We start from the raw sequence: 24,111 nt of genomic DNA, 5'->3' as shown, positions 1-24,111 counted from the left end.
TCCAGCAGCTGGAAGGGGCAATGCGGCCAAAGTTCCTGCCGATGTGGTCATAGGAGGGTCAGCCGATTCTATACGGGTTCGTACTCGGCGACTGGTCTTCTTTGTGACCTTCTTCCGCGCCTGCTTCGATCGGCCGGCAATCACATCCACGGAAGGAGCGTCATAACCGATAAGGGGAAAGATGGTGTATGGGTGATGATCCTCTATCGGCTGACCACTCCGACTGTGTGTTGGGGGAATACGGTTTTCAGACTGGAATAATAGCAAGATGTTAGTATACATATTTAAATGCATTAATAAAGGAATGAAGATCGGTTAGGGGAAAATACCTCGGCGTTCGGATCGATGTTGGTTGGATCCAAGAGGTTGCAGTATGTTGATGCGGAGGCGCAGAACAGGTACTGTTTCCATTCGGCCCACCATAACTTGAATTGTTGGACAGCAAAGGGAGCTACTATCTAGTCATTCAGATCTATGGTGCTAGAGTCTGGTATCCGATCTCGCAGCCGACTGTAGTCAAGGCCCTTGGTGAGCTCATCTCTGAACTTTGCTCGGCCGATGAAGTATGCCTGAATCGGCAGTTGACCCATGCCGAATTGCCGTGCTGCAATAGAAGGATTGTAGAATTCATATGTAGGGGCATCTTTTCCTGAGAAGAAGTTGGCCGGTAAGATCCCCGGTTTAATTAACTCATCTGTGAGATCTTCGTCGAATCGGCCGGTGGTTGAGTCGAAACAAGGAGGGAGTTCAAAGATTGAGTCATCTCTCCGATAAGGAAACCAGACGGTTGCATCTTCATTAAAGCCATTATAAAAACACCGGAAGTATTCGGTCACCTTGGTCGCAGAATACGAGCAACCAGAGAAGGCCGATGCCGCTTCGCCAAAGGACATACACCGGCGTCAGACAGTAAGGTTCTCTTCCGATTCGACACTGGGGAAAGTCATATTTTCCACTCGCTGCTGAGAGATCTCGCTCATATACAAGTTCAGCCACAAGTTAATGAACCACCAGGGCCCACATGGATTTCCAATCGGCTCCCCTTGGGATAGCTTGATGCCGATTTGATGAAGCATGTGGTAGACTGATCCCCGTAAGTGCTTTCCAAGAGGAACAGAAGTCCCTATTGATAATGCTTCGGCTAGAGCTTGGGTATTGGTAGATAGACCAGCTGCTCTCCCACAGAAGAAGTGCTTCTCTAGACACATCATCAGGAAGGCCGTATACTCTCTGTTCTCAACAGACCTGGCCCTTTTGTTGCATTTAATGAAGCCTTTCCACCCGCCGATTCCCCTTGTGTCCAGCCGATGTGATGTTGAGGCTATAAGGCGGAAAGGAGTGTCCGGGGAAGTGATGTCCAGGCCGGTCAGCAAGACTACATCGGCCAATGTGGGAGTCATGGGTCCGTGTCCAAACAAGAATGCGTTGAGAGCATCAGACCAAAAGTAAGAAGCTGCCATCACTAACGGCTCATTCCGTTCCCTTTGGGACAAGGATAGGTCGATGCATTGGCCAATTTTGAGCTTGTCCCATTGGAGCTTCTTGGAGGCAGCTACCCGCTGGTACCATTCCCTCCAACCAGGAGTTTCATTCGGCCAAGACCTAAAGGTACCCGACCAGTGATCTAGGTCCATGGTTGATTGTTTGAAGGGGATCCTATGGGTTTCCAAGTTGATCAGGTCGGTTGGATCTGGGTTCCCCATGGGTCCGAGGCAGATAAGGCCGAGGCTTTCTATAAGGCGAATGGTGATGCGATGCCTAACTGCCTAAAAAGGAAAAGGGGGTGCGAAGGTAAGAAATAGATCTAAGGTAAATGCACTACTGATAACGGAAGGTTTCGGTAATAACCTCTGGGATGAAGCTCCTCGTAATCGGCGGAGTCGCCGGTGCAGCTGCAGATGATGAAGCCGCCAATGGGATCTCGGATGAGGCTTCAGCTTTCGCCGATGGAGCTCCTTCTTCCGTCAATGGAGTCACCATTGTCGCTACTGGAATCTCCGCCGAAGGCGCCATTTCTGGAGCTTCGCGCGTTTGCGAGGTGCCCGAAGGTGCTGCCATTGGAAAAGTAGGAGAGAATGCGAAGGGAAGGAGGCGCTGGAGAATTGGAGGATTGAGGAAAGTGTTGGAGGAAGAAGAAAGCCTGTGCGCTGGAGAAGAAGGACGTGAGCTCGTAAGGAGTACGGGATGTGCTGATATTTAAAGACGGTCTGAGAAGGGGTAAAAGTGGAATTTTTACCGCGCCGGCGTTTCGAGTTTTTCGGGAGTAGTGGTTGTCGTGGGCGCCCGTTTCGAAAAGATTGCAATCATCAGGTTGGAGACCGTGAAACAGAAGGATGTTTTCGTGGCGTCTGTTTCGGATGGGAAGTTGAAAAGAATTTTGAAGTAAAGACTATGTTTTACTCCGAAACTGGGGGGCATGTGTTGACGCCAGATTTTGACACGTGTAAAATCGGCGTTGGGAGAAGAGAAGATGCGGCGAGATACAAGGGCAACGATTGGAAATCGGCCCATTGGTGCTACAGTCAAGGATTGGCCAAATGATGCTACAGTCGAGGATCGGCCGATTGATCCTTGGAGTTCCGCCTCGCCCGACCCCTGAGGCTTGGGATCGGACGCGCCCGACCCCCAAGGGAGGATCTCCGCCTCGCCTGACCCCTGAGGCTTGGGATCGGACGCGCCCGACCCCCTAAGGGAGGATCTCCGCCTCGCCCGACCCCTAGGGTTTGGGGTCGGACGCACCCGACCCTCCGAGGGAGGATCTCCGCCTCATCCGACCTTAGTCCCCAGGGTTGGGATGAGTCTGAGCCCTCGACGTGTGGGTCTTGATCGGTTGCCCCTATGCCAAGGAGATGATCGGTCGATTAGGAGGTTCGAATAGTTGGGCTGATGTGGGTTTAAAAAAGATTATGAAGATGAAGAAGAGGTCAGCCCATGAAGCGCGTGAAAATAGTACGAATCGTACTTGTAAATATTCGTTTTCTGTTTAGATTTAGGGATAGAGTTCTAGTTGGATAAGAGGTTTTTCTGTTTAGATTTAGGGAAAGAGTTCTAGTCGGATAAGGAGTCGTCTGTACGGGGCTATAAATAGCCACCTTTATAGATCTGTAATCAACAATCAACTCAATACAACAAACTACTTTTTCCTCGTACTTACTTTCAAGTAGGCGACTTCGCCAACACTTTTTCCCCTTTTTCACGAGTTCGTACAGATTGGCGGGACTGCATCAACTTGACCTCCAGCTGATCTTGTAAGTTCCGTTTATCGAGTAATTTCTAAGCTTTAACTTCGGGCACATTGATGAGGACACCACGAGTACATCTACACCAGCAGCACCTCAGGCGCCTCCAGTTGCTCCTCCAGTTGGGCCAATCACTCGAGCCCGTGCGAGAGAATTAAACTTCATCATGCTGTTAAGGAACGAAGGCCCATCGGAATAAGAAGATGGCCCAACAGGGCAGCCCAGGTGGGGCGCCTAGGGTTGGGCGCCGTGACCCCTTCGGACTCCAGGGGCTGCGCCCCCTTTATTTAGTCCGAGTCCTTTTTGTTTACGACTTGAGTTTTGTTTTACATCTAGCTTTAGCTACTCTTGAACACGCGCAAATACGCGCTGTCCTTGTGATTCAGAACTCCACCTTCGAGTGATATTTAGATTGCTCGCCTCTCTTTCTTGTTCGTTCTTCGATTGCGGACAGGAATCGATCTTCGTGATCAGGCTGATCTCGCACCAGCGAGGTCGGTAACCATCGGGAGTTGGTTCAGCGATTGCATTGGCGCTTCGGGTTCGCTCGTCGTAGTCGGATCGTGAGGGTCTACTTCCACCAAGTCGAATTTATCTTCACTCACCGAAAGATCGGGCACTCCGACTCTATCAAGTGGTATCAGCTTTCCAGGTTGATCGGTGAGTTTTACCGAGTGTTTTTCCCTTCCTACAGTCCACAAAAACCAAAACAAATTTTTTTCAGGTTAGATCCTTTGTCCCAGCAACCGTTTAGCCTCGCACATTCTTTCAATAAGTGTCTTTGTTGAATTTGTGTGCCTACTCGTTCAATTGTTGCTGGTTACTTGTGTTTAATCTGTTGTTTCTCGTTTTTTCATCTAACCCTAGTTTTCGCCGCCGCCGCCTTTCCGCTGCTCGCCAACCCTACCAGCCGCGCCCACCGCACCTCCCTGCGACAACCGCGCCGCGCCATCCCACTACTCCGATCGCCCCTCCCCTGTCAAAAAAAAAAAAGATCGAAAGCAATCAGAAAAAAAAAAGGAAAGAAGCAAAAAAAAAAGACGAAGAAGAATCCAACAGGGAGAAGGAAGGTGATTCGGATTTGTTTCGGTGGAAACTCTTTTTGCGCGCGCCGTGACTCCCCCTGGGTCACGACTCTCTGGGGTAAATTCCCCCCCCCCCCCGCATTCCGTGCCAGCCTTTCATATCCGTATCTCTCTTTCTTGGTCCTTTATCTGTATCTTTTTTTTACCGGAATACCCCTGTACTTTCGGAAAAAGTGTGTGCCGCATTTTGATATTTGAGATCCTCTGTGTTCATATTATCAGTTTTGGGGCACCCTCTGTGAAAAAAAAAAAAAAAAAACAGAAATAAAAAAAAAAAAAGAGGTGCGCCCTCTCCACCTTGCCTCTGTTCTTTCGATTTTTCCTTGTTACCAGCAACTCTTGTTACGTGTTTGGCACTATCTTTCAACTTTGCATTATTGTTTGATTGTGCTAATCCTTCATTTGAGTGCAGCCTTCCCAGAACTCCACATAGTTCTACGACGAGCATATTTTGTTTCTCCAGGCAATCGCTCCTCCAATCTTTCGTGAGTTCCACCGGTTGGTTGCAGTTCGCCCCTGTGTGCGTGGTAAGAACGGATAAGAATTTGATAACAGCACTAGTGTGAGCGCCTTGTGAGCTGTTACACCCCTATTTTGTCGTTGCTTTTGTTCTTGTCTTTGCGCTAACCATGGCAGATGATGTCGACGCGGGGGCTAACCAGCTGCAGGGCATACGAGCGCAAGTTGAAGGGCTTGTTACCGACATTCAGACGATTCATGAACGGCTGGACTCGACGATCTCCTCGACGACCGAGCGGTGTGATCAGCTCGACCTTGCACAGACGGCCGCTAAGGCCACACTCGATTCAGTTGTGGCAAGACTCGATGCATTGCACACAACAGTCGCAGAGTTGCAGCAGGGTTATGGTGGTGACTCGGACCAGGATGATGGCGACCGCCGAGGCCGTGCCCGCCGCGTGCCACGCCGTCCCGGTGGTAATGATTCCTTTTCCAAGATTAAATTTAAAATTCCACTTTTTAATGGCAAATATGATCCTGCTGCCTATCTTGATTGGGAATTAGAAGTTGAACAGAAATTTTCATGCCATGATATTCTTGCTAATTCTCAAGTTAAAGCTGCTATTAGTGAATTTACTGATTTTGCTTTAATTTGGTGGCGTGAATATAAACACAAACATCCCAATACCATTCCAACCACTTGGGAGCAATTAAAAACTGCTATGCGCCACAGATTTGTGCCTTCTTATTATGCTCGCGATTTGCTTAATAAAATGCAACGTTTTCAGCAAGGTTCCAAATCTGTTGAGGAATATTTCCAGGAATTACAAATAGGAATGATTCGTTGTGGGTTATTGGAGGAAACCGACGCTGCTATGGCCCGTTTTCGTGGTGGTTTGAACCGCGAAATTCAGGATATACTTGATTATAAGGACTACACAGATATGACAACATTATTTGAATATGCTTGCAAAGCTGAACGTGAAGTGCAGGGACGCCGCTCGAAGACATATTCTAACTCTTTTGCAGGAAGAAGCTCGCCATCCAACTCCGCACCCGCTCTCCCTGCGCCACCCACGCCCACCACTACACCGCGCGAGCGAACGGCAAAACCTGCAAGCGCTGCCCCTTCCACAGGCGCCGCCCCTCCCACAGGCCGTACACGGGATATTCAGTGTCATCGTTGCAAAGGATTCGGCCATGTGATTCGGGACTGTCCGAACAAGCGCACTTTGCTTCTTCGTGACGATGGTGAGTACTCTTCCGCTAGTGATTCTGAAGATATTCGACATGCGATGCTTGCCACTGACCATGCAGCTATGGAGGTACATGTCAACCCGGGCGACGCCGATAGGTATGAAAGTCTTGTTGTGCAGCGTGTTCTTAGTACACAGGTCGCCCCGTCCGAGAAGAATCAGCGACACACTCTTTTCCATACCAAGGGCGTTGTGCAGGAGCGGTCGATTCGCATCATCATCGACAGCGGCAGCTGCAACAATTTGGCGAGTACCACGCTGGTTGAAAAGTTGTCTTTACCCACTCGTAAGCATCCACATCCATATCACATTCAATGGCTTAATGATGGTGGGAAAATTAGAATTACTCGCTCAGTCCGTGTTCCTTTCTCCATGGGTGCTTATTCTGATTTTGTCGATTGTGATGTTATTCCCATGGAAGCATGCTCTCTGTTACTTGGGCGACCTTGGCAATATGATACTGATAGCTTGCATCATGGTCGTTCAAACCACTATTCTTTCATGTTTAAGGGTCAGAAAATAATTATACATCCAATGACACCTGAACAAATTCTTAAAGATGATCTTGCTAGAGCTGCTAAAACTGCTAAACAACTTGAACCATCGACATCTCTTAATTCTGAAATCAAGTTGAATGCTCCTGTTTTGCTTGCCACACGTGCTGATTTTGATGAGTTACGCGATGCTCCTTTGCCATGCTATGCCCTTATATGCTCTAGTGTGCTCGTTTCACTTGATGATGCACCATCTTTGGATATTCCCCCTGCGGTTGCTAACATTTTGCAGGAGTACGCTGATGTCTTTCCAAAAGATTTGCCACCGGGACTTCCACCACTTCGTGGCATTGAGCACCAGATCGACCTCATTCCCGGCGCACAGCTTCCGAACCGCGCACCGTACCGTACAAATCCGGATGAGACGAAGGAAATCCAGCGCCAGGTACAGGCATTGCTTGACAAGGGTTATATTCGTGAGTCTCTTAGCCCTTGCTCCGTTCCTGTGTTACTTGTTCCAAAGAAAGATGGCTCATGGCGTATGTGTGTAGACTGTCGTGCTATTAATAACATTACCATTCGCTACCGATACCCTATACCACGCCTTGATGATATGCTAGATGAGCTTAGTGGTGCCATTATTTTCACTAAGATTGATTTGCGTAGTGGCTACCATCAGATTCGCATGAAATTAGGTGATGAATGGAAAACGGCTTTTAAAACGAAATTTGGGTTATACGAATGGTTGGTTATGCCGTTTGGTTTGACAAATGCTCCCAGCACATTTATGCGTTTGATGAATGAAGTTCTAAGGCCCTTCATAGGATTGTTTGTAGTTGTCTATTTTGATGATATCCTCATTTACAGCAAGTCTATGGAAGAGCATTTAGAACATTTGCGTGCTGTTTTTGATGCATTGCGTGCGGCCCATTTATTTGCTAACCTCGAAAAATGCATGTTTTGCACACAACGTGTCTCGTTTCTTGGCTATGTTGTTACTCCACAGGGCATTGAGGTGGATAGCAGCAAGATTGATGCCATTCGGGAGTGGCCTACACCGACAACGGTTACACAAATTCGAAGCTTTCTTGGCCTTGCAGGTTTCTACCGTCGGTTTGTTCGTGATTTTAGCTCCATTGCAGCGCCTCTACATGAGCTTACAAAGAAGGATGTTCCCTTTGCTTGGAGTGATTCACAAGAGGTTGCGTTCAGCACCTTGAAAGATAAGTTAACCAATGCTCCTCTCTTGCAGTTGCCTGATTTTACTAAAGTGTTTGAGCTTGAATGCGATGCTAGCGGTATTGGGCTAGGTGCTGTTTTATTACAAGAAGGAAAACCGGTTGCTTACTTTAGCGAAAAATTAAGTGGTGCTAGCTTGAATTATTCTACTTATGATAAGGAGCTTTATGCTTTAGTGCGCACTTTGCATACTTGGCAGCACTACCTTTGGCATCGTGAGTTTATAATTCATTCTGATCATGAGGCTTTAAAACATATTCGTACCCAAACAAACCTGAACCGTCATCATGCTAAATGGGTAGAATTCATTGAGTCTTTCCCTTACATTATTAAACACAAGAGCGGGAAGGAAAATGTCATTGCTGATGCTTTGTCTCGTCGCTATACCATGCTGTCACAGTTAGATTTTAAAATCTTTGGCTTGCAAACTGTGAAGGATCAATATGTGCATGATGCTGATTTTAAAGATGCTTTCGGCCACTGTATTCATGGCAAACCATGGGGCAAATTTCACATACAGGACGGGTTCCTGTTTCGCGCTAACAAGCTGTGTGTTCCAGCTAGCTCGGTTCGTCGTTTGTTGTTACAGGAAGCGCATGGAGGCGGTCTCATGGGGCACTTTGGCGTCTACAAGACGCATGAAGTGCTGGCTGCCCACTTCTTTTGGCCCCGGATGCGCGCTGATGTTGAGCGCCTTGTTGCCCGCTGCCCTACTTGCCAGAAAGCTAAGTCACGATTAAACAACCATGGTTTGTACATGCCTTTGCCTGTTCCTACTTCCCCTTGGCTTGATATTTCTATGGACTTTGTTTTGGGATTGCCTAGAACTAAGAAGGGGAGGGACAGTATTTTTGTGGTTGTTGATCGTTTCTCCAAAATGGCTCATTTTATACCTTGTCATAAGACTGATGATGCTAGCAATGTTGCTGAATTGTTCTTTCGCGAGATTATTCGTTTGCATGGTATTCCAAATACAATAGTCTCTGATCGTGATGCTAAGTTTCTCAGTCATTTTTGGAGATCACTATGGAATAAAATGGGAACTAAATTGCTGTTTAGCACCACTTGTCACCCTCAGACTGATGGACAAACTGAGGTGGTTAATCGAACCTTGTCCACTATGCTTAGGGCTGTTTTAGATAAACACTTGAAACGTTGGGAAGATTGCTTGCCTCATGTTGAGTTTGCTTATAATCATGCAACGCATTCTTCTACAAAGATGTGTCCTTTTCAAGTTGTTTATGGTTATATTCCTCGGGCGCCTATTGATTTGTTTGCACTTGATGCCGAGGACACCCCACACATAGATGCCGCTGCACATGTTGATCAAATGATTAGCTTGCATGAGCAAACTCAACAAAACATTGCTGCTGCTAATGCTAAATATCAGGTTGCGGGTAGTAAAGGGAGAAAACATGTTACTTTTGCACCGGGTGATCTGGTTTGGTTGCATTTGAGGAAGGACCGTTTTCCTACCTTACGTCGTTCTAAATTGATGCCACGTGCGGCTGGTCCTTTTAAAGTGCTAACCAAGATTAATGATAATGCTTATATCCTTGACCTGCCTGCGGAGTTTGGTGTTTCCACGAGTTTTAATGTTGCAGATTTGAAACCGTATGTGGGCGAAGATGAGGAGTTGCCGTCGAGGACGACTTCAGTTCAAGAAGGGGAGGATGATGAGGACACCACGAGTACATCTACACCAGCAGCACCTCAGGCGCCTCCAGTTGCTCCTCCAGTTGGGCCAATCACTCGAGCCCGTGCGAGAGAATTAAACTTCATCATGCTGTTAAGGAACGAAGGCCCATCGGAATAAGAAGATGGCCCAACAGGGCAGCCCAGGTGGGGCGCCTAGGGTTGGGCGCCGTGACCCCTTCGGACTCCAGGGGCTGCGCCCCCTTTATTTAGTCCGAGTCCTTTTTGTTTACGACTTGAGTTTTGTTTTACATCTAGCTTTAGCTACTCTTGAACACGCGCAAATACGCGCTGTCCTTGTGATTCAGAACTCCACCTTCGAGTGATATTTAGATTGCTCGCCTCTCTTTCTTGTTCGTTCTTCGATTGCGGACAGGAATCGATCTTCGTGATCAGGCTGATCTCGCACCAGCGAGGTTGGTAACCATCGGGAGTTGGTTCAGCGATTGCATTGGCGCTTCGGGTTCGCTCGTCGTAGTCGGATCGTGAGGGTCTACTTCCACCAAGTCGAATTTATCTTCACTCACCGAAAGATCGGGCACTCCGACTCTATCACAAAACGGGTGCATTTCGGCACCCGAATGCACTATTGCCGGGTAGCGAAACTCGGGTGGATTTTTTCGTTGTTCTAGTTTTATCACCAGTTATCCAGCTTGGAATTAGAACTTTCGGCTTTCTTATATTTTGTTACTCAATTTATCGCTTTCCACATAGCCGATTTAGATCTATTCCTAGTGTTGCTACTGTAGCGTTGTTTAGATTACTCTAGTAGTTTTCTTTACAAACGTTGCTTGGTAATCGGTTGCCCCATAGCCGATCCCGTTATTACTGCAAATCGGCCGACTCGCTAATAAGCTTTTCTCAAGATCGGAACTTTAGCCGATCGCAACCCCTGGGAACTGATACGTTTATTTACATGCCAATCAACAGGTCAGATTGGCTGGCATGCCGCGCGAACCGTACTAGGGCGATCACCCGAACAAGAGCGAAGCAGATTCTCCCGGGTCGTGTGTCCGACGCTGGGAATACGATCAGTGATTTCTAGTGCCAACACTTAGTTTCCTTTCTTCAGATGAATCCATGTACTGAAGCATGCGCTCTACATCTTTGGTGTAACCAGTTGACTCAACAGATGCATCACATTTCCTATTCTCTTCTTGTAGTAGTATTAGTCCCGTGCACCATATCCAAGTTGATTTTTGAAATGCCACAAGCTAACAAAATCTAATTGTGCCCTGTCAATATTAGCCTGAACCAGGCGCACATCTTGTCCTTCTGCCCCCAAGCACTGTACCATTACCTGCCACATCTCACCTGTCAACTTGACTAATATGTATGTGCACATAGATATCAAAACCCGTGCATCAATGAATGAAGATGTAGTTCTACTAGTGCTATGCGAAAAACTAATCAGTAGTAATCAGATCTGTGATTTATAAAAGCATGCGCCAATGAGCCAGCATCAAATCGATAGTACGCAATTATTGTGCAAAAATTTTCTGCCCTAACCCTAAAAGGCATTAAAGGTGGATGTGAACCTGTAACATTCATCTTCAATATCGGCTTCCTCGACTCTGACCGTACTTGGTCGTGTGCTGGGTTCTCCATCGCTGGCCATGGAAGGAGTCGCCATGGATGGAGTCGCTTGGGCAGAGAGGAACCGTCGCCCCCCTGACGCAGCCAGCGCAGTTTTGGGGGCAAGTGGGGAGGAGGCTGAGATATTTGAGGGTTTAGGAAAAAATAATGGAGGGAACATTGCACTAATACTAAAAATTTGAGGCACAACCTGGCGGGATGTAGTGGGTCCTACCTGTCATAGGCATGCGAGAACGTGTGGCAGCGAAAACTTTTTTGGTGGTGAATACGTTTTTTCGTGGTGTCTTCTATGGGTCCCACTAATCGGTTTTATCTAAATTTGTGTAGTTATTATTCATGAATGTGGGTTGGAGGATGCATGACTATCTCACCATGTACCTATGATCCCTCAATTGAAATCCAAGGAGAAATGAATGTACCCAAGTGTGGGTTCTTTTTATAGGTGCATCATAACACCTATATGCAGGGAGGTGTAAGGTGTGCTTAGACACAAAAGCATATTGTGAAAATACAACTCCATTGGATAGACAAAACCTTGTAGTGACTACAAGTTGAGCCAAATTAACCACAAACATAGTTCCAGCACTACAAGTTGAGCCAACCAGTCATGGACATCATCAGGCAAAAGCAAAAGAAACGCTAAAGCTACGCTACTTCACAGCTGCATACAAAGAGAGAATTAGTTATCGATCCCCATTCTCCTTTCAAACGCCACAATTTCATGGTGTATCCTGCAATCTTCATTGCAAAACAGCGTAGCTTGTTCCCAGCCCTTAACCTTGCCGCAGTCGCCTCCAGCGCCTGGGAAGTCGCCGCGAACTGGTGTCGGTGGAAGTGGATCACCATGCCCGTGCCACGTAACTCTGTTGACTAGGTAGGCGGCCTCCTCGCGGCACACCTGGCATCCATCGTTGCACAACTTCTTTGGGCCTGCGCTCCCGCTCGCCGTCGAACATCCTCGTATTCAAAGCGACGGATGTACATCTTCGCGATGTCGTCGTCTGCGCCACCGCCGTTGTTCCTGTACATCATCAGGGCATACAGATAGGCCCCAACATCGTGCCCACCCATCGTGGTGTGGGAGAGCTCATGGAGGGATGGCTGGAGGGTGGTGAAGAAATCTACAATCCCTTTGAGGGTGCAGGCCTCCGGGTTCCCCACACCAACCAGCAGAGCGAGGAGGGCGTAGTACCTATGCGGCTCGTTCCACTGCATATCCTCCCAGTACGTTCTGAGCAATGCCACGCGCCGTCCGACGGATGGGTCGCAGCACGCACGGTGCATGACCCTGCAGACCGCCCGTAGCTTACGGAGGTCGTCCATGGGCTGGAAGGAGGTCGCAGCAACGTGGCCGACGCTGCCATTGAGAACCTCCATAGGGAGGTATGTGAGCAATTGGCATTGCCTCCCTGACGCCATGAACGTGGAGAGGTGGCGGGTCACAAAATCTAAGGGGGAACAGTGGAAAGGGGCGACGGCGGGCTACAGGCCGAGTTCTTGAAAAGCTCTTTTTGCGATATGGCGAGGAGACTGCGGAGAGGGGGCAGGGTATAGGAGGAGTTATAGATATTCCCCGCTGTCGGTGCCTTGGGAACTGCCGAAGAACAAGCGGAGGAGATGAGGAGACAGGGAGATCAGGCGGCACCGCCTTTTCTTAGGTATGGCAGGCGACCGCTGGAACAGGCCCCGCAATAACTTCCCACGTTCCGTCCCGTCCCGTCCCATCCCGCTGCATAACGCAGTAACTTCCCACATCCCGTCCCACAGGCCTAGTACTCAAAAACTCTGTTGACTACGACTGACATTACACGGTGATGCAACAAAACATGACACACGCCGAGATGGTAGATGGTGGACATGACAAATCAGTCTTAATTATGAAGATAGCTTTCGCACGCTTTCGTACCTAGCATGAAATCATCTACATCTCGATATCAATCCCCTTGCCCCTCAATATTCTTTTCAAGTTTCCCTGGGTAAAGGGCGGCTCTTCATGGGGAAGTGGTGCGACCAGGCTATGGACTGGGTAAATGACATAGATCAAACATGACGCTAGGACATAGATCAAACACGATACTACCATTACATAAACACTAGTAATTCCAATATATATTTTCTTAAGTCCTAACACAATGTGCATGAGTGAACGCTATCACAAATACAAATATAAGTGTATCACTAGCTTGGTGTATCACAAATACAAATACAAAGATAAGTGTATCTTGGTGTCACAAACCCAAACCTTGGTAAAGATGTCACGCTGCAAAAAGAACAAGTACCTCAATGGTTTGTGTGATAAATCATGTCCTTGAGGAGATCGATTATCAATTTGCACTGAAACATTGTCTTAGCTCCCACATGAAATCACCTCAAGGTAAAGAAGGTGTGACATTGAACATGATACACCTATATGATATGCCATATATATGATACACCTATATGATACACATTCAACCATAAAAGATTCCAACTTGCCTATTCATAAGCCCCTGGTACATTGGACACATTCCAAAAAGGTCCGTTCATTGTAGAGTAAGTAAATAGTGAAGCAAATGATAAAATGTTAATGCAAGGGGTCAGGTAACACAATGTAAATAAAACCACGTGAAAGGGAAAAGTTGTCCAAGAAATTGGAAAAAAGAATCAACGGATTTGGACAACAAATGCAAAATCTAAACACGTTTAACGTTTTCACAATGAATCAAAATAAAAAAAGAAGAACACCATGAACCAAACTAGAGCAGCATATGAACCTGGCACCGACAAGTGGGTCCCTCATGTCAGTCACTCAATGGTGTCTACGACATTGATATAAATCGATGATCCAGGTTCGATCTCCACCCTCCACCCTTTTTCCATTTTTTTATTTTTGCCGAAAATTGGGTTGGCGCTGGCATGCAGCCATTTACCGCCTAATAACCCGCCCATTATGCGAACAAATCGAATCTTAACCTCCCCACTTCCTCATTATCCTCCCTATCTCCTCCAATTCTTTCCTTTCCCTCCTCCAACTCCGAACGCGCGCGCGAGGAATATGCTACCTCGTCAGCGCGCATGGGGAGCTGGACCCACTATGTCATATACACGTGGGAACTGCATATCACTGGCTCTTGCTATGAAAAGTACTCTACACTTTTAGAAACAAAATCTACTCATTGTCCCCTCCCATTCCTGGATGCGCCTCTTCTGCAGGGTGACTCGTGTCACTGCCGAGTGGGCCCCATTGCTACCAGGCCCACACGTCAGTGATATCTGGCCTACATAACTGAAGGCGTGGACTCCGCTCCAGAGTACGCTTCCATAACTGAATGGCCCTTCATCTCCGCCCCCTTTCAATGCCCACCTATCTCCCCCAACACGTCCCTTCACAATCCCGCACGTGCGCCTTGCTCGCTCTGCTCCACTTCCCTTCCCACCATGGCTGACCGCAAGAAGATGCACAGCTCTAGTTGGCAGCTATGCGACAAAGCCACCAGGCGATTCAAGAAGATGATCCCGGGGACAGCTTCCAAGAAGAGTGTCGCCCCCAAATCCACCATGGCCATCAGGGAGAAGAAGGGACTTGGCACCTCCACCAAGTGTCGGCCGAGGCGTTCGATCCCTAAGGAGGTGATGCTGGAAAATTAGATTTAGTATACCACATATTTAATTTCTTGATTCGGTGACATGTTAAACTTTGTGATCTCATGATAGGCGCGAGTAAGTAGCCTGCGTGACCCGGTCCGAGCCCACCACATCTACAGCAAGTCTTCTCCCTCCAAGGACGAGCCATACGTCCAATATGACTGGCTGGACATGCCAGCAAGTCTCAAACTAGTATGTGTTCTTTATTTTGAATAAGTTCTAACACTATGTGTTGCCATGTCATGATCCTATTAAAATTGAGCAACACTTTATTTAGTTTTGTGACCCTATTTTCCCTGTAATGAAGCTCGCCAGAGATATGTACGAGGTCGTTTTCCCAAACATGTCATGTACAATGATACTCACTCAGGGGAGCGATGATGAGCTCTCTGATGGACCTGAGCTGTCTGGTAGGCAGGTGATGTTCCTACCCTTTAAGTTAATCATCAATTGGTTTCTATTATTTACTATTTTGGTTCATCTAGTCAGTTTATCTTTTTCACATGCTAAGTAACCCTCTTCTAAAATGTCAGGTGCGAGAGAGTTAGAAGATGTTCACATTGCTATCAAGCACAAGCTGCGGAAGGGCCATTTCTACACTGTGGAAGGCAAGGACGACTAATGTTGAGGAGGGAGTAGTATTTGTTGATGTAGAAGTATCAGTACTCTTAGTTATAAGAGTTATGTTAGTTGATCATGTCGTGGATGCCTCTTCTTTATTTTTGTAACATGAGAGGCATGAACCATATTTATTTTGGTAACATGTTAGTTGATGTACAAGTAATGGATGCCTCTGCTTTATTTTGGTAACATGAGAGGCATGCACCTACTATATCAAACTAGATGCAGTTCGTATGAATTAAGTAATTTTTATGTATGGGAGCTCTATCTCGTCCGGTATGGCATTTGATAAAGTTCATCGTTCATGGTATATATAATATCTTAATGTTTTCCAGAAATCAAATGCACATTAGTTCACGAAGTAAACTTTGCAACTCCAAATTACACAAAGAAAATATCTTCGTCGTCTCCAGGTATATTGACTGGAGTAACAACTCCATCACCAATGTAGGTGTCATCAGAATCATCTTTGTCTTCTGATATGTCTGCACGATCCGGTTCAGGCATGGGCACCACCTTTTGAAGTACAGATGCATCACTAGTTAACCCTTGCATGTCTGGCCTAATCCAGTTTGTCAAAGCCTCCTGCTGGTCCTCAACATTAATTTGTTCCACTCCTGTGATAACTGAGTCCACATTGGTATCACCAACACTGTCCTCTACTTCTGGCATGGCAAACAGCGTCCTAGGTTTCATTTTGAGGACACTGCACCATTTAGTACCTTTCTTCCCACCTTTCACATAACACGCTTGCTCCGCTTGTGTTGACAGGATGTATGGATCAACTGAGTAGCGAAATTGAGTGGTATCAATATCGATAATCCCAAATTTATCTTTATTGTACCCTTTGGATTTGCTCTTAGTTGGTGCAGGAACATCATACCAGTCACACTCGAACAATGTGACTTCATGCTAGTTAGGAAAATCAAGGATGATGATTTTTTAATCACTCCATACCATTCCATGTCATCATTGCCCTTGACGACAACACCATTGTTCTGTGTTGATAGATTTTTCTCTACATCTGATGTCCGGAAGAAAAACCCATTGATGGAACACCTGTTCCTCACACTAACTATTTGTTCTGGACCACGAGACAGAGAATAAATCATTTCATCTATTTTTCCCTCTGCATCTAGGTTCCTGATCTACACTCAAAAATATTTGGAAAATATGTTACAAACATATATATTCAAGTGTGATGAATAAAATTGAACAGAAATATATATGACTCACTTTACGCTTGAACCATGTACAAATTCAGCCTTGTGCCTTCTATCAACATTATGCGAGTTGGTGTTCCTCAATTCGTCCATGTGCTCACTGATGAAACAATAAACTTATGTCAGTTAGACAGTGAACACAATATAAAAAAACACATAGGATTATATGTAGCTTACTTTATCCATGGAGTGGCCTCATCACAGTTGGATATTATGTAGTGCCTCATCCTGCGCAAGTCATCAGGAGAAGGTATCTCCATATTGTGCCTATGACTACTTTTCTTTCTAGTGAAGTCCATGCTCGCAAATACAATTAGACTAGCAGGTGGTTCACTAACAGTGCTCCTTTCTTGATGCTCTGGCTGATCCAGTTTTGTACTAACACCTTCAAAGAACCGAGAACAGAATGTAAGGCACTCCTCCGAGATATACCCCTCTGCTATTGAACCCTCTGGGCACGCTTTGTTCCTCACATAGCCTTTGAGGGTACGTAGGTACCTCTCAACTGGATACATCCATCTATAGGAAACAGGGCCCCTGAGTTCAGCCTCCCAAGCAATATGAACCGGTAAGTGCATCATAATATCAAAAAAATGCTGGAGGAAATATCATCTCAAGCCGACAAAGGGTCTCTCCAATCAATTTGGTAAGTTCTTTCATCTTAGTTTCCTCAAGCTCCTTTGAACATACCGAACTAAAAAAACCTGCTGAGCTCGATCAATGGGATCACTACTTCTTTAGGCAATATTTGGCGCACCACCAAGGGTAAAAGTTTTTGTAATATAACATGGTAGTCATGACTTTTAAGTCCAGCAATCTTAAAACCATTGACATCAACATATCTCTTAATATTTGAGGCACAAGCATTAGGCATCTTAACACCTTGAAGAAAATTGCACAGAATTTCCTTCTAATCATCACCTAACTTGTACAACACTAGTGGCAAAGTGTATTTTCCTTTATCATCGAACAATAGTTGTTGATCCTACCTTATACCCAATTCTTGCATATCGAGTCTAGCCTTCTCACCGTCCTTACTTTTACCAGCTAAATTAAGCATAGTCCCTAGCAAGCTCTCACATATATTCTTCTCAATATGCATCACATCGAGATTATGGCGTATAAGCAGATAGTCCCAGTAAGGAAGGTCAAAGAAAATACTCTTCTTCCTCCAGTTGTGCAATCTATTATCTTCATCGCGCTGCTTCCTCTTCCTCAAAGTAGTCGCTACAAAAGTGACTTGCTCGAAACTCTTGTACTGCTCCACTACTTGTGCACCACTGAGGGGCACTGGAGTCTCCCTCATTTCTACCTTGTTATTGAAGCTGACCTTGTTCCTCCGCCACCTGTGGTTCGTAGGCAAGAAACAACGATGGCCCATGTAGCAATGCTTTGAACCATATTTTAACCACAAGTAATCAGTATCCTTGTGACAATAAGGACAAGCAAACCTGCCTTTTGTGCTCCAACCGGACAACATTGCATATGCAGGAAAATCATTAATTGTCCAAAGTAGCATTGCACACAGATTAAAATTTTTCTTTTTTTTCCTCATCCCAAGTATAAACTCCATTGTCTCATAGCTCTTTAAGCTCATCGATCAGATGCTGTAAATATACATCAATGTTAATTCCTGGAGATTTAGGCCCAAGAATTAGCATCAACATCATCCAATAGGATTTTTTGAAGCACAACCAAGGAGGCAAGTTATAAGGAATTAGGATTACTGGCCATGTAGTGTAAGTCACATTCAACATCCCAAATAGATTGAAGCCATCCGATGCAAGTCTCACCCTAACATTACGTGGATCACTTGCAAATGCACTATACTTGGCATCTACGTGCCTCTATGCCTTTGGGTTAGCTAGGTGCCGCACTTTCTCATCTTCAACCAATTATTCCTTGTGCCAACGCATATGCGCCGATGTGGTCTCATTCATATATAATCTCTGCAGTTGAGGAATAAGTAGAAAATACCTCAGTATCTTACGAGGTAAGAGCTTCTTCTTTACTCCACCAGTACCATCACCAACACACTCTAAATATGTATCTTTCCACCTACTCTCCCCATATTTTGGACATGCGTTCAGCTTCTCATACTCTTCTCCATGGAATAACACATAGTCATTAACACAAGCATGAATCTTTTGGTAGTCCAAGCCAAGATCTTGAACTACCTTTTGAACTTTGTCCAAGGTATCTGAGATACAATGGTCCTTGGGGAGCACATGGCAGAACAGTACTTGCTCTAGAGCATTGTTGCTAATATCGAACATTCACTTAATCTGATATATAGCCTCACAATAAAATATATTTGGGTAGCTTCCTTGCAACCTGGGTACAGTTCTTTCCTAGCTTCTTCCATTAAGTTAAAAAATTTCTTGCTGACTCATTTGGCTCCTCAATATTACCACCTCTAATTTCACCATGTATGGCACCACTAATTAGCGATGAAAGCAGTATAGTGGATGAGATGCCATCATCATGATCACATTCTTCACCTTCACAAACATCCTGATCATCATCGTCCACAACAATACGTTTAGCAGATCTGCTAGTATGATGTTGTTTTTTGTAATACGGATCAAACCCTCTGGTATTCAAGTGCAACTCAACAACTTCTTTATTTTGATATGCCATGCGACGACATCCTCTACATGGACAGGGTACTGGAAAGGTGCCATCAAAGGTATCTTCAATAAATTTAGCAACTCCATTTTGCCATGCAGCATCTGTATGTGACAATTCCATCCAACTACGATCCTCATGATCATGTGCCATATTGCAAAAAATCCAACTAATAATTTAAGCACAGGTTTGTACTACTATACAACTCCTAAATAACATGCATAAAATATAGGTTCCTCCATCGGTATTATTACTATCAACAAATATTATAAATATTGAATGAATATATATACTAATTGAATAACTCAAGTTTATCAGCATGCACATTAATTGCGATAGGTCTGGATTGATTTTATACCTTGCATTGAGAGGATGGAATCGGACAATGCCCGTGGCGTCCCACGTCGAGAGATTGTGGAGGACTAACAAGGGGACTCTTCCTTGGCACTCGACAACTCGCGCGCTAGGGAAGACGACGGCAGGCGGCGATTGCACGATGAAGGCAGCATCACACGAAGAAGGGAAGGAGTTGTGCGAAGAAGGAGGGGAGGCAACGAGATCATGGAGGACTAACAAGGGGACTCTTCCTTGGCACTCAGCAACTCGTGCGCTAGGGAAGACCACGGCAGGCGGTGATCGCGCGACCAAGGCAGCATCACGTGAAGAAGGGGAGGAGTCGTGCAAAGGAGGAGGGGAGGCGACGCTAGGAGATAGATCCAGATTAGGCCTCTCAGCTCATGAAAGAAAGGCCTGCCATATGTGTGGGCCATAATAAAGACCCACCAACATAACCAAGCTGGCGGCACCCACAAACTCATCTATTGCAACCATACGTTCCCCTACATTGCAACGACTATATATTATTGCAATAGCACCTTCTCTCTAGCAACAATTCGAGTATTTGTTGTTATAACCAAGATTTTTTTTGCAACAATACCATTTTTGTTGCTATATCTAATACTAGTTGCAACGATTCATATTAGCGTTGCACTATCTAAGACTCATTTGCAACATTGTATATTTTCATTGCAATAACCAAGATTTCTTTTGCAACCACACTATTTTCGTTGTAATAACCAAGATATCTTTTGTAACAACATTGGGTTCGTTGCTATATCTAAGACTCTTTTGCAACGCACGATAGTACTTATCACAACATGTTATAACGTCGCCGCAATTACAACCAACATATATTCGTTGCGATATAGCGTACCTATTACAACCATTAAAATTGTAATCGCAACGCTACAAAAATGGTAGCAATATGGCACCCTATTACAACCAACAAGGACTATTGTCGTAATAACCCTTATTGCAACGAAAATCGTCTGTTGCAAAAAAAAACCGTGATATTAGTGATAAAACCTTGTAGTGCTAGATAGATGGGATAGGAAAGGTAGCAATGGAATGTTTCGCAGGAAGAAAACAAAAATCATGGTTCTTAAGGCGACAAGGTGTCCTGTGGTGCCTTGAGTACTCTTTATTGCCCAGGCAACGCCTTAAGAACACTGTCTGATTTCTGATTTCTGTGAAGTGGCTTAGTTATTTTCTTTCTGTTTGTCTGGAAGTACGCTCAATCTAGTGCTACTACATCATCAAATCATTCATATAGATTTGTGCGAAGTCTACTTGTTTGCCTTTCAGTTCTTTGAAGAAGTACATTTAATTTGTTCAACATTTTTTACTAGCTTTCAAATTAAGCTATTTTTACTAGCTTTATTTTTGATCTCGACAATTTTAGCTAAGTTCATGATGTTTGTTATGGCAGGACATATATCTGTACTTACTTTGTGAGAGTTGTTGGACCATCTGAACACTCCCAGCACAATGAATATTAAGTATATGAGGTTGTTTGCCAGTATGTCATGCTTACCCAAATTTCCCTTTATTATAAAAAGAAATTTGTCTAACCACTAGTCTGATTACTTTAGGACTTTGGACCATTAATGCTAGCTTGTAATGGATTGAGTACTGTGCTATACAGGCTTTCTGCACTAAACATGGTGAAATTAACCACGAAACAGAACATTCTTGTCTCGATAAAGTGTTGTGGATCAGTAGCCTGGCTTGTATTTCAACAGGCTAGTATGAATTGAAAGAAGAGGAATAGCAGTACAAATTTTTGTTTGACTAGGGTGTGAGCAAAAATTGCCACACTTTAGTCTAATTAGCTTGATGTTTATGAGGTTCTGATGTATGAAATATACTTGTACCTGACAGGAAAAGGTTATCTTTGGTATTTATAATGATGGTTGTGGTATGTAAGCCATCTCACTCACCTGCATTGCAGAGAAGCAGCTGATGCTCCAGGTTGCAGAGTTGGTTCCTAAGCACCTTGGGAGGACTAGGAAGCAGGAACCTTCTACCAGTTCTTCATCTACAGCCCCATTCAAGCCGTCAAAGGGAAGGAAGAAAAAGTAACCGCATTATTGCATTCATCATTTGTTGATAGGACAAACATGACTAAACTCTGCTGAGTTGCTCTCGAGGCGTGAGAGAAATCATAATCTTATGGAACTAGGAGCAAAAGACAAGGGTCGGTTACTGAACTTTCAGTGGAACTGATTTCTGCTTACTGATCAGCTTAGCATGTCCTGCTTACTGATTCAACTGGTGGATGTGATCATGTAAAGTTGTTTTGATTGAATGATTGGATTCTGAATATGCAAAACCATGAGATGGTGGGAACTTAAGCGCTGGATGAATCTTATTTCTGCTTTTATCATTACCCCTGTGGAATTCTTTCTCTTTTCCCCCTCAGCTTGCTAACGAACTTCTTTACCCTACTACACAGCAATCAGCATGTTGGAATGACGAGATGGTGTGAACTGTGAACGGAAATAATCAGTGTTTGATTTGCATACAACTATCGCGAGACGGATGCGGAGCAATTGTTTCCTTTTTATTTTAAACATCCTAAATCTGATTTCCTTTTGTGAGCCAGCTCGATCAACGAACGGCAGAATGATTGAACTCTTGCGAAATGGCGGCTCGTAATTGGATCCTGTGGTTTCCAATCACGGTGCATGCTTGCTTATTGCTGTATGTGGAGCAATTTTTTTCTTTTACGTTTTTTTGACCGGATGTGGAATTCTACGAGGTAAAATGATCTCGATTGTCCTTATTTTTTACTATTTTATTTAGTGCTACATGTCAAATTCAGTATAATGATTTATTTTTTAAATCATTTTTTAAATCAAAGAACGATTTGTTTTTCTAGGATAGAGGGAGTAGAGCTGAACGATCCTAATCCAAGATCGCACTCAGCCTTCTCTCAGTGTTGAAATGTGGAAATTTGAGTATGATGTAACTATTTATTTATGCTCATGGAGGTTCAAACTCAAGATATATGATCCTGAGACCAGGTATGCATCAATAGTTCTACCCAAAAATTTAAGCTAAACAGAAAACTATCTGCAAATTACTTATATTTAACATTTTCGCTCCCACTTTATTGTGTTATCATCACATTATTTTTAGATTATTCTTCTTAATTGCCATGCTTTAGGCCGAAAAGAGTCAGGTTAGATATACAACATAAAAGTTAACAAATTTAAGATGCACATGAGTTAACCATTGACGGTGAGGTGTTTCCCTTTTTAGTTTTTCTTAATGCTCTTTCGTTTCAGATTTTTTTTTAAAAAAAAAGCAGAGCCAGTGCCAGAATGCCAACACAGAGGCACGATTCCGACCGTCCGATCTAGTAGAGTTCTACTAGATTCCAAGAAAAGCACGCCCGAACAGAAGAAAGGGAGAAAATAATTCCGCAAACGCCGCTTTCCTTGCTCCGTTCCTTGTCCCCGCCGAGGTGCGACCGCCGCCGCAACCGCGTATTCCGCCTGAGCCTCCACTACCCCCTTTCGGCGTCCGCTTCGATCTCTTCGCGGGACACCCATGGTAACGCTACCGAACCTCTTTCTCCATCTGAGCCTTACCTGCTTTTGGATTCCTTAGTCCTGTTCTTACTTTTACGCATGGTGTCTGCGGCGGCGGTGTTGTTGGTGGATGCAGTCGGCGCTGTTCAACTTCCACTCGTTCGTGACGGTGGTGCTGCTGCTGATCTGCACCTGCACCTACCTGAAGATGCACTTCCCCTCCCTCCTCATCCGCCGGACAGGGTGCGCCATCGTCTTGCCCCTCCCCTTCATACTCATACATTCTTTTTTGGAAAAAGTCCAAATTACTCCCCTCAAGTATAACTAAAGTCTGGATAACCCCCAAAGTATTTCTTGATTCAGTTTACCCCCTAAATTATGCCATTTAGTTCAATTTACCCCTTAACACAATTTGTCTTTTTTGTTTCTCCATGCACAAGTGGAGTTTTAAGTTCAAATTTTGCAAGATGATAGCAGACATCATAGACATGTTAAAAAAATATATCATGAACTTTTTATCATTATTTTGATAGGGTAGGATATTTAATAATAAAATTTATCCTTGAGATACAAAATTATATAAAAACTAATGATGAAAAATTCGTACAATATTTTTTAAATATAGATTATGATGTCCACTACCATCCTGCAAAGTCTCAAATTAAAATTCAACTTGTACATGGAGAAACAAAAATGACAAATTGCATTATGGGGTAAGTTGAACCAAATAGTATAGTTTAGGGGGTAAATTGAACCAAAACATAGTTTAGGGGTTATCTGGACTTTCGCTATACTTGAAGGGAGTAATTTGGACTTTTTCCTTCTTTTTTCCTCTTCAATCTCAAAATTGACTGTGCACATGTTTGCTTATATACTTCTCAGACTTTGTTTTTTTTCATCCCTGCATTATAGGTTAAACATATGTGTATCTTACTATCTTGTTAATGGGACATTAATAATTCTTAACTGTCAATTGAGTAGATCAAATGATGGGACTCAGAGAGGGAAAAGGGTAGGATCGATTTTGGGCTATGAGAGTAATGAATCCAACCTGTATGCTAGTCCGCTGGCCCGGTG

The 24,111-nt window shown here is 44.6% G+C and overlaps 1 protein-coding gene across 1 annotated transcript in view; it reads left to right on the top strand.

The window, feature by feature from the left end:
- The window catches only part of LOC101763956 (signal recognition particle 19 kDa protein), a 50,891-nt gene extending 29,311 nt beyond the window's left edge, over positions 1-21,580 (top strand). The window contains exon 3 of the mRNA XM_004952244.1: positions 21,450-21,580. Coding sequence (XP_004952301.1) covers positions 21,450-21,580 — 131 coding nt within the window. The remainder of the gene's footprint in view (positions 1-21,449) is intronic.
- Positions 21,581-24,111: the final 2,531 nt, after the last annotated feature.

This window comes from Setaria italica, chromosome I (assembly GCF_000263155.2).
Source record: "Setaria italica strain Yugu1 chromosome I, Setaria_italica_v2.0, whole genome shotgun sequence".
In the NCBI taxonomy this organism is placed as follows: Eukaryota; Viridiplantae; Streptophyta; class Magnoliopsida; order Poales; family Poaceae; genus Setaria; species Setaria italica.
The sequence above is the reverse complement of the archived record's forward strand: the minus strand, read 5'-3'. Positions and strand labels throughout refer to the sequence as shown.